At 29.7% G+C, this 11,104-nt stretch overlaps 1 protein-coding gene across 1 annotated transcript in view; it reads right to left on the bottom strand.

The window, feature by feature from the left end:
* The window catches only part of LOC116851918 (thyrotropin-releasing hormone-degrading ectoenzyme-like), an 11,127-nt gene extending 1,643 nt beyond the window's left edge, over positions 1-9,484 (bottom strand). The window contains exons 1-11 of the mRNA XM_032831848.1: positions 9,361-9,484; positions 8,576-8,605; positions 6,263-6,545; positions 5,881-6,071; positions 4,979-5,455; positions 3,670-3,856; positions 3,308-3,467; positions 3,132-3,213; positions 2,218-2,555; positions 1,094-1,368; positions 688-881 (exon numbers count right to left, since the gene is read on the bottom strand). Coding sequence (XP_032687739.1) covers positions 688-881; positions 1,094-1,368; positions 2,218-2,555; positions 3,132-3,213; positions 3,308-3,467; positions 3,670-3,856; positions 4,979-5,455; positions 5,881-6,071; positions 6,263-6,529 — 2,171 coding nt within the window. The 5' untranslated portion in view covers positions 6,530-6,545; positions 8,576-8,605; positions 9,361-9,484. The remainder of the gene's footprint in view (positions 1-687; positions 882-1,093; positions 1,369-2,217; positions 2,556-3,131; positions 3,214-3,307; positions 3,468-3,669; positions 3,857-4,978; positions 5,456-5,880; positions 6,072-6,262; positions 6,546-8,575; positions 8,606-9,360) is intronic.
* Between the last annotated feature and the right edge of the window lie 1,620 nt (positions 9,485-11,104).

The following is an 11,104-nucleotide window of genomic DNA, read 5'->3' as shown; positions in this document are numbered from 1 at the left end:
ATATTTTATATTTAAGTTTTTGTGAACCTATTATTTTATAAAATAATGAAAAAAACATAATTTAACATATTTATTTTAATATAAGATATTTAAAACATATTACTTGTAAAAAATATAGTACTCATATGAAATAGAAAATTCCATTCCTAAACTTAAATTCTAAATGCAATCTTTTGATCAAAACATATTGCACATAAGATTTAATTACTGTAATATTAAAAGTAATTTTTGCAACATAACGACTTTTGTTTTATAAATGTTCATAGAATGATAGTGGGCTATCTTACCCAAAATATGAATAAAAGACGGCCATAGTATTTATAAACAAATAGTGAAAACGGAAATAAAAATGCATATTATATTTCAATATACATACATACTTCAAGTATCTAACGTTGATTGCGACAGCTTAACTGTAATTTATTCGACATTACAGCAAGTTTCAGTGGACACATGAGAAATTTTACAGGCAGTAATAATAATAAATAATAATAATAATAATATAACATAATATTCATAATTTTGCTATTTCGAAAAATATATGCACGTACACTATGATAAATATCGATTATCTTTGTGACTGATTGCACAAATTACAACGTTTTGCAATTATTAGAGAAATTACAGCCTATGGCCATCTTTTCCGTATAACTATAATATCCGAGTTTATCTTATGATAAAAATTACCTATCTAGTTCATCTTGATGATTTATATAAATCATCAAACGATCAAAAGCGTTACGTCGACATACTGAGGGACCAAGTTTACAGGCCCACCTTCGCACTAAATATCTAAACGATTTTTGCATGTTATTTTCCGATGAAACTTCTTCGTATTTGACTTTAGTAAGTATTCCACTTAGTATTTTCAAAAAGCGTTCCTAAAATTTTGGTGTTATATAACTATAATATTGTCAAGTTACCTTGTCACTTAACCTTGACAAGACATCGTTTTCATGCGGATTGGTACATGTGCGAAATTTCTTTAAGTTTATAAGTTGATTAATTTCAATAATTTTTTGTTCCTTTTACACAATTATGCACATGTGTTAACAACTAATAAGTATTATCCATGAAATTTCTTTTTACTTACCCTCATATATCTGCTCTCATTGAATTTAAAATAAATTGACATATCCGACAAAATGTTAAACATTGGATACCATGCTACAAAATCTGTATCCAACGTTAGATACTTAGTGATATTGGTGAAGATATAAGGGTCCAGCTGGCTAGTTATTGTGAAATAATACGCATCATTTAAGAGTTGAGCGCGGTTAATGGGAGGTATATGTGAGAAATTGTTCTTTTGCAAGTAAGACCATATCAGTAACCAATTTCTGTTGTCGTAGTTAACACGATAGAAGCCTGTCGTAAAATCGATTTTTTTAGATTATGTTATTATTATTTTTTGTTTTCATTATTTAGTAGATTATTATATTCTACCACATTGTTTTATTATTATTATTAAAGTATTGGAAACTTTTGATGGCACATATCAAGAAATATTTTAAAAAGATTATTCCATTTCTACTTTAAATATAAATGGATTTTGTGAAAAGCTTCAATATAAATAATTATATCTTTATGGGATTTATGGAACGACCGGAAATTTCAAAATGTAGAAAATATTTGATACAAGGCGTGTCCATGTGCAGACAGAGCACACTAAACTGAACGGAAAAATGTCCACTACTATTCTGTAAATAATGAAAGTTAACATGTTCCTTACCTTGCAGGTCACCGCAAAATTACTGATCAAGTTCGTTGATATTTTTACTTCGAAACAAAACGTTATTGTAATGTTATAATTGCTACAGTATACGTACTATTTAACAAGTAAAATGTGTCTTTTAATGTAACATTATTTGACGCCCATAAATCACGCGCGCCCGCACAACTTGTATGAAAAATATATTTAAGTGGTTCAATACAAAGCATATGTAAATAATAATTAGAATACATTGGAGAATGTTTACATTTTACGTGGTGAGATAAGCTCTATAAGAATATTTCATCGACATTATTATATGACTTTCCCATTCAGCTCGAACTGATCTACTTGCTTCTGAATTATTTGCCTTAAATTATCAGATGTCCTGATGTCTATACACAACACATACACTTAACGCACGCACACAACACACACACATATATACATATACTTGTCATGGAAGGACAACATAGTATATTAAATATATTGGTATATACTCTTACCCGTTTGTTCTGCATTGACTATGAGAAAATCATCACCACTTATGGCAGTAATATTTTTCACTTGACCCCATTTAAGCCAAAGAACCTCCGAGATATTATAGGAATCGTAACTAGATTCGATAATGTAATTAACAGGTATTATCCATTTGGGATTCCCTTCAATTGTACGCGCCATGTACGAAATACAAGCCGCACTCCATTTTTGATAATCACGTTGGATGAACATTTCGGGGTGATGTTTTGTCGTTAACCAGGTATTCATAATTTGTTTTACCGTAGAGTCGCTTTCGAATTTTAGAGAATGAGCTTCTTCCAATATAGTCCACACGTCATTTTCACTAACAAAGTATTAAACCCGACATATTCAAATATTTAATTTTTATGAAATAATAAAGAAAGATAAAGAAAGATTTCTTAATAAAGAAAGATGTATCAAAATTGTATTATTTAACTGACTATTTACTAACATTATTTGGCATATGTCCATGAAATTATATATTGTATAAAATTACAGTTAAAGTAATCAGTTTAGAACATAAAATGTTTCAATAAAATGTTTTATTTCTCGGAAATGCCTTGCGCAAATAATAACACGGAATATGAATATAATATACTGATAAAGAAAAACAAAGACTAAGTGCGTAAAGTTAGCATTAGACGGTATACGATTTCATGTACTCTGACATGCCTGTAAGCAATTGTTGCAAGCAGCATGCTGTGAGCAAATTAGTTTGTTTCATAGATTTTCCATTGTTCGGTAGGGAACTATCCAGAAAATTAAGGTTCTTATAATTTGCTTGCCTATGCGAGTATGGAATTTCGATATCGAGTGACGCTAGCTTTATATATGTTCAAGCGAATTCTCAAAAAAATATACATAAGATTACATAGTTATATTATTATCCGTTACTAACCGTGCGTGTACATAATTCCTAATAGCCTCTTTGAAAGTTTCGGGATTGTAAAGTTTGAACAGCATACGAATTAGAGCGAAAGCTATGTCAGTACAAATAACAAAACGTATATATAATTAAACAAGTTAAGCATAATCGACTCAACAAACAAAAATATTTATTCAATTCTGTTTCACCTTTCTTATGATAAAGGAGAGGATAAAGTAATCCATCAATTCCATCACTGTTCTTAGCCTTGTGTATAATAGCTTCTGTTTCTAAGAGCATGTCGTTATTTAAAGCAGGCTGGATAAATTTAACTACAAACAATTCCATTAATCTATCTGATGATTGTATCTGCAAAATAGATTGTCCCTCTCTATTGTTGTATCCATCAATGCAATCTCAAAGATAATGTTCGAATTAGCAAAATAAATAGGCGTTACATCGTCATTAATGTAACATGTTTCTAAATGTGTAATTTTTCTCAAGAGTTAACTGTATATATTAACAATGAAAGCTTATTTGCAATATGCTAATTCTAATAATATAAAGTAACCTTATCTATGATAAAATAGTTGTAAAATGATGCAAATATTTCGTTCAACCATATATAATCAATTCTTGATTGCGGACTGACAACACTGACGAACAACTGACGTGCCATTTCGTATGTTACTAACGTCATAACATCAAGAGACCGACCCGGAAAATTTAAAACTTCATCAAACGCAATATCTCTTTCCCTGTAAATTGAAAGAAAGTACATTTATCGAACGTCATTGCGATATTAATATATATAATTCGAGATATCTCTGCAAGCATATATGCTTTGTATATATTCTTTCTCTTCCTATATTTTCCACTCTTTTCTTTCTCTATTACTCGCTCTTTTTTTATTAGCTATAATTGCCTATTCCTAATATTATTTATGAAAAAATAATTTAACATAATCGTCTTCATCTTTTCTGCATAATAACGTTTTAAGAACGTTATATATCTATATATTGTATCCAATATAACACATATTAGTTATAAAAAAATATTAAAGAACTGTCGAAGTTTCAATATATTGTAACGCATGTGATATGAATACCTAAATATTCGATATGTGTGAATTAGGATGGTCCTTATTTTACTCTTGGTCAAAATTTTTTTTAGAATTTTTCCCGCGGCACTCTCCAAAATGTTTCCATTTGACAAAAAAAAAATCACTGCCAAACTTTTGCTCGATCGGATAACGAGAACCCGTGCCCCTGGATCGTTAAACATTGGAGTACCTTTGTATTAACAAATGGAAACCTTTTGGAGGGTGCCGCGGGAAAAATTCGAAAAAAAATGTTGACCAAGAGTAAAATAAGGAACACCCTAGTGTGCACTCTCGACATTTTAACGAATTTTTAGTGCGATTATGTACAAAATTCTCTAAACCGGTAATACGTTAGGCTTTCCTAAAATAATGGTTATTGATCGTCGCTAATAGAAACATACAGAAACTATATTTAATTTAATTGAATTTTGAAGAAAATTGAGAAAGTGGAATGAAGACAGAACTAGGATAACCTATTACGTAACAACTTGCCAATAATATTACATGTTAATAAATTTTCTTTCTATAACTTGATTATATTACATAAGTTCAAAAACATTTATCCGCGATAATCTCTGGCAATGTGTGCCAATTTACTCTATACAAAGAGTTTTAATATTACTGTTGCCTATTAACTGTATTGCAGTTCTATGTGCGACGTACTCAAATTGGGCTCAGATAAATAAATATTATCGAATTTCAGAGTGTTAAGTATTCCTTGTGATATTAATGGTTCACGCAACAACATTTTTAATATGGCATTTTTATTATGGCATACCTGTAAACAACAAGACCGGGTACACCCATTGACTTCATAGGACTATTTGGAAATACGACATGGTTAATTTTTGAAAAGAAGTAAGACGAGCCTAATTTCATAAACTGAGAAAAAAAGGATGTCACTCTTTGGGCCATTTCTAGTACGTGAGTGAATTTTTTATCCGCGTCTGTTTTGTGCCACATATAATGTATGTCGCGTCCTTCATAATCCTGGGCAATATCATTGACTATCAAAAATGCTATCATATGAGTAGGCATTGAGACAAATTCCTCATACTGCATAAATTTTACGCCAAATCGTGTAAGCATTGGAGCTTTTATAGAGAAAGAAGACTTTTCGGGTATGTTTGAAAGAACCGTGTAGTCTGCAGGAACCCGGATTGAGATGTTGTAGGTTGCTTTTACTCTCGGGTCGTCCCAGCATGGAAACAATGTTCGTATCGCGTTCGGTGAATAGAGATTCGTAAGCATCCAACTGTCATATTACAACAAAGAAAAATTATCTTATCTAAACTTATCGAAATATTCGGTAAAGATAAATTTTTTGTTATTTTACGACTGATCCAATTAGCGCAAGACTAATGTTGACGTGATGTTTTATATTAAATAAATGTTTATCATCTTTATGTACTTCATACAACGTTCTCAGCTTGTATTACTATACCGAAAAAATTCGTGGTATTATCAACAATAACTCTGAATATTAGATGAATGATATCCGTTTATTAATATTGTAGTAATCTTTCATTATATATAGGGTATCTCATAATTCACTATGTAGCCGTAGTGTATAGATCAGGAAAGATCAGGAAAATTTATGTACACGAGAGTTTAATATGTCATCATCATATCCCTCGTGTGTGTAAATCTAGAATTCAAAATATCTTATTTTTTACTTACTTTCGACTTTCATGAGTCTCTATAGCTGAATAAAAGATTTTCTTCATCCTTTTAGTGAAAACGGATCTGTAAGTTATTTTAAATTGATACATTCCTACATCTATCGTTTTGTCAAATTTCAGAATTAGAACCTCTTTTTTCGTACAAAACTGGAAGTCAGTCAGACTATAAGGTGCACCAAACGGATTATCCTTTAACAATAAGTCAAGCATCGTAATTTTTATATGGAAAGAAAAACTGCGGTAATTATCGACAAAAGTGATCTCACTCTAATGACGTTGACATTGACATATAAACCTTAGTTTCTATGTTTCTTTGGAGAGTAATATTTATATTATACGTAAATGTCAAAGTCAATGGGGCGAAGTACGTTTTTATTTACCGTTGCATCGTAATTATATGTCGGTTCTGCATGTAGAGTTATGTTGTTTGTTGATTTCGTGACCTTAATCAAAATATTCACGTAGCCTAACAATATTCTTTGATGTGGTTTTATTAGGATATTAACATCATATTTTATTGGCATTACTTCAGAGATGTATAAATTCTCAGGAACGAACGAACAATTTATTATATTCCTGGAATATAGTCCCTCAGCTATCGGGACGAGAAATTTCAAGACAACTCCAAGAAACAGTATCAACCTCATTTTTGTTCCCAAATATCTGCACAAAAATATTTATTCTCTATTTGAAAATAATACATACACACGAAAGATATCGTTCTCTAATTTTGAGTTTTAGTTAAGAAAAAAACAAAAAAAAAGAAAACGTTTGGAACATTGTGATGGCCGATATTTGTTAAAGGGAGGAATATATATATGTTTTATGATATATAATATATGTGTATATATATATATATATATATATATATACCAGGTGTAGAAGTATGAAACCGGAATTCCCCTATAAATGGTGCCAGCGTTCAGTTTAGTGACCGTAAGACCGCTACTGCCGCGCTATTATATTCTCCTAACAGCTGACGAATATTGTCAACAAACATAACCCCAACTTTCATTCTCTAGTATATTTTTGTATAACCTTAAACATGTCACGTTTCGAGCCTACTAACTATGATTTGCGGACAGCATTGATTTTCTGTTATCATTTAAAGAAAACTGCTGCAGAATCACATCGAATGCTTGTCGAAGCTTACGGTGAATATGCTCTTGGTAAATCTCAGTGTTTCGAGTGGTTTAAAAAATTCAAAAGTGGTGATTTTGACGTGAGGAACGAAGAACTATGAACTATGAACTATGAACTATGAACTGCTGAAACCTGGTCAAACCGTCAATACTAATCGCTACCAACAACAAATGATCGATTTAAATCGAACATTGACTAAAAAACGACCAGAATATGCAAAAAGGCAACACAATGTCATTTTGCTCCATGATAATGCCCCATCACATACAGCAAAACGGGTCAAGGAAACGATCGAGTCGTTCAGTTGGGAATTACTACCGCATGCGGCTTATTCTCCAGACTTGGCTCCGTCCGATTATCACCTGTTCGCATCGCTAGGACACGCTCTCGCTAACCAACGCTTCGATTCGTATGAAAATGTGGAAAAATGGCTAGATAACTGGTTCGCTTCAAAAGATGAAAAGTTTTTTTGGCACGGCATTCATAAACTGCCAGAGAGGTGGGAAAAATGTGTTCAAAACAGTGGAAATTATTTTGAATAAAGTATTATTTATCACTTTCGAACAACAGACGTCTTATTTGTATAAAAAAATTCCGGTTTCATACTTCTACACCTGGTATATATATTTACGATAGTTATCGCAGCCAAACAAATAATTTTCTTGCATTCTATTAATATTGCAAAGTCAATACTAAGTCAATTAAAAGCAAAACAATGTTATGTTTTTAAATGGACACCTTGAAAAATATTTTAGTAGCACAGAAAATGCGATAAAGTTAGATATATAATATAAGCATCCTGTCGATTGCATATTTTGTGATATGAGAAATAATAAAGTCTTAATTATTATCTATGTTATGTGTAATAAATATAATATCTCAAACGAAGCGCAATATTTTCTTTTGAGGAATAATCAAAAAATAACTAAAAAACATACGGAATGAGAATTAGTTCTTACTTTGAAAATATTAATTTTGAAGTTTTAATATTACTTACGCACAATAACAGTAACGTAGTTTATGTAATTATATTCACTTATATAGTAATATAGGGCATTTATTTGAGTTATCACATATGTATATTTCCAATGGATCGCTTGAAATAAACGATGATAACGGTATCTAATATATTTATATGTAAAAACTAAGATGGACAAACTATTGTCGTTATGTATAGGAAATGTCCTCTATCAGTAAGCACATGCGCGCATTCTACGAAACCAAAACATCTTGTTCGATATATGATTCGTTTCGGGAATTTTCAATGGTAAACATTCTTTTATACACATGAATTATCTAGACAATGTATGTAAAGAAAAAATATTTGAATAAAATGCATTTGACTAAGGCATATAACAATATTGACAGCAGCAATTGTAACAATTTTTAAAAAATTTGTCATAAATCTAATCTTCATTAAACTTTATTTTCTTTTGTTCTATAAGCTTTGTATATAAGCTTATATATAAGCTTGTATATAAGTTTGTATATAAGTTTGTTTCATTTTGTTTATTTCAAATATTAGTCTTTATCTGATACATATATATTACCCGATGCTCGTTTCTCCTTGATGAAGCGGGCTGAAATGTTCGCAAAACGTCGGAATCAAACAAAGTTGAATTCACGTGGCTCAAACCAAATTTAATATACATGGACACCACAAAAGCATAAAAAACCAAATATGTCATGCGTACTTTTTATATTAATATTTGTTATTATAAACGAAAGGATTGCACAATTGTTTTAAAAATTGTTCGTCATTTAGAAGTTATAACTTTCATGATAACGGCTGTTTTGCAGACGATTCTTGTAAGGATAAATGTTCGTAATGACACCTTCACGTATAAGATAACTTTTCTTATCAAATCTAAATAACATATAACAATGTCTTCCTTCTCATTTCACACAAATTTCCCTTAACGTATCTAATGAACGATTTTCATCTATCACGTAAGTAATAAAAGAGTAAGTTTTATTTTACGTCAGATATAAGTGTTATCTAAAATGTTTAGTGTTATAGGAAGCGCCAAGTAGGACATAGCTAATTTTACTATTTTTAATATTAAAAATTGTTTATCATTTTGGAAACGCATTTTTAATGATAACTGCAATTTTATGGTGATTATTTTGATTATTCTATAGAACATTTATTTACGGGAACATTCGATACGGGAAACTATAATGTCGATGTCTTTTAAATTTTTATATTTTCAGTCCGATTATTTGATTATTCGATTGAACTCTTGAAACTTGTCCTGCACTTTCATTAGATATCTTTTCCGGTATGTAATCAATTCGTTGATTGATTCCAGAAAATATGAAAAAAGTGATAAACCTTCCTATATGGCTTTTCCTGCAAGGTGCCACGTACGTCGAATTTGTTCTAGTAAATATTTTTCTAATAAGTAATGCCTTAGAAAGAATAATTTGAGAATGTCCTAATTTTTTCCTCCTCGGCAGATTACTTCAAACTACGTGCGATAACATTTCTGACATGTTTATATAAAAACTAAAATAGAGGTACTAAACTATTATTATATGTATATAAGAAATGTCATCTATTAGTAAACACGTATGCGCAATCTACGAAAATAATACATACGAAACATTTTTGCGATATACATTTCGTTTCGGGAAATTTGTACTTTCGCGGTAAACATTCTTTTATACACGTAAATTATCTAGATAATATGTACGAAGGAAAAAAATTTGTATAAAAATGCGATTGAATAACACATATAACAATATTGACAGCAGCCATTGTAACATTTTTTTAAAAATTTGTCATAATTTTAGTCTTTATTAAACTTTCTTATGTTTTTTATGAGTTTGTTTTATTCTGTTCACTTCAAGTATTGGTCTTTATCTGAAATAAATAAATATATATATATATATATATATATATATATATATATATATATATATATATATATATATATATATATCAAATATACTGATAGCCATAATGATAGCTATATTATTAGCCAGGTTTTATGTATATTTGAAAATATTTAATTATATTTGTAGATTTTGAAATGTTTGTATAGAATATATATAATGTTTCTAACATTACAGAAACGATACAATTCATGGAATAACAATAGCAGTAACAAAAAATGATTATAACATGTAGCTCTAATGTAACAAAAAAATATATTCGAAGACTAATCTCTTACTTTCTAATGTTCTCACTTTCTGCATAATATATACCCTTACTTCTTTTCTTTACAAATCTTTTCCAATATATCAAATGAAAAATAACTCCTATTTACACCGTGTTTGGCATAACGTATATCACTCATATGCAGGTAATATTTGTCAAACAAAGTGAAAAAATCTTATAGTTTCTAGTTAATAGTAACTTTCTAGTTAATAATATAATTCATTAGATGTTAATCATAGAAATTTGATAAATTTGTGCGTATAACGGCACAAACTCCTTGGCCGAATTTAACTCAAAATTTGAATGTTGATAATCTCCTGCCACGTCGGCAAGTGCATAATGCTAAAATAAATAAAGATTGTACACTCTTAATGTTGGAATACATTAGATGCACATATTTGCTAGTTTTATTATAATTAGTTTCTTAAGAAATCATCATAAGTTTTATAAGAATCATTATAGCGTTTGAACAAATAATATGAGACTTTGTTGTTCAGAGTTTACGACGAATAATTCTATCTGCACACGAATAATAATAATACGTGTTGCGTGAAACAAAGTGTACATATACAAATATACATATACAATACATATATATATATACAAATATAAATATAAATATACATATGTATGTCACATGTACTTTGTATATTAATACTTGCTATTATAAAAGAAAGGATTGCACAATTACTTTAAAAATTGTTCGTTATTTAGAAGATATAACTTTCACGATAACTGTTGTTTTACAGAGATTATTCTAAGGATAAATGTTTGCGATGATGCACTTGATATACGTATAGAATAATTTTCGATATCAAATCTAAATAATGTATGACAATATCGTCCTTCTCAGAACAAGTAAAATAACTTAAATGTTATTTATTTTGACATTCAATTTCCTATCAAAGGATAGGCT

This window comes from Odontomachus brunneus, unplaced genomic scaffold (genome assembly GCF_010583005.1).
Source record: "Odontomachus brunneus isolate Ranch 3 - 2012 unplaced genomic scaffold, Obru_v1 Obru_scaffold_196, whole genome shotgun sequence".
Taxonomy (NCBI): domain Eukaryota; kingdom Metazoa; phylum Arthropoda; class Insecta; order Hymenoptera; family Formicidae; genus Odontomachus; species Odontomachus brunneus.
Note: the sequence above shows the minus strand (reverse complement) of the source record. Positions and strands in the feature narration are given on the sequence as shown.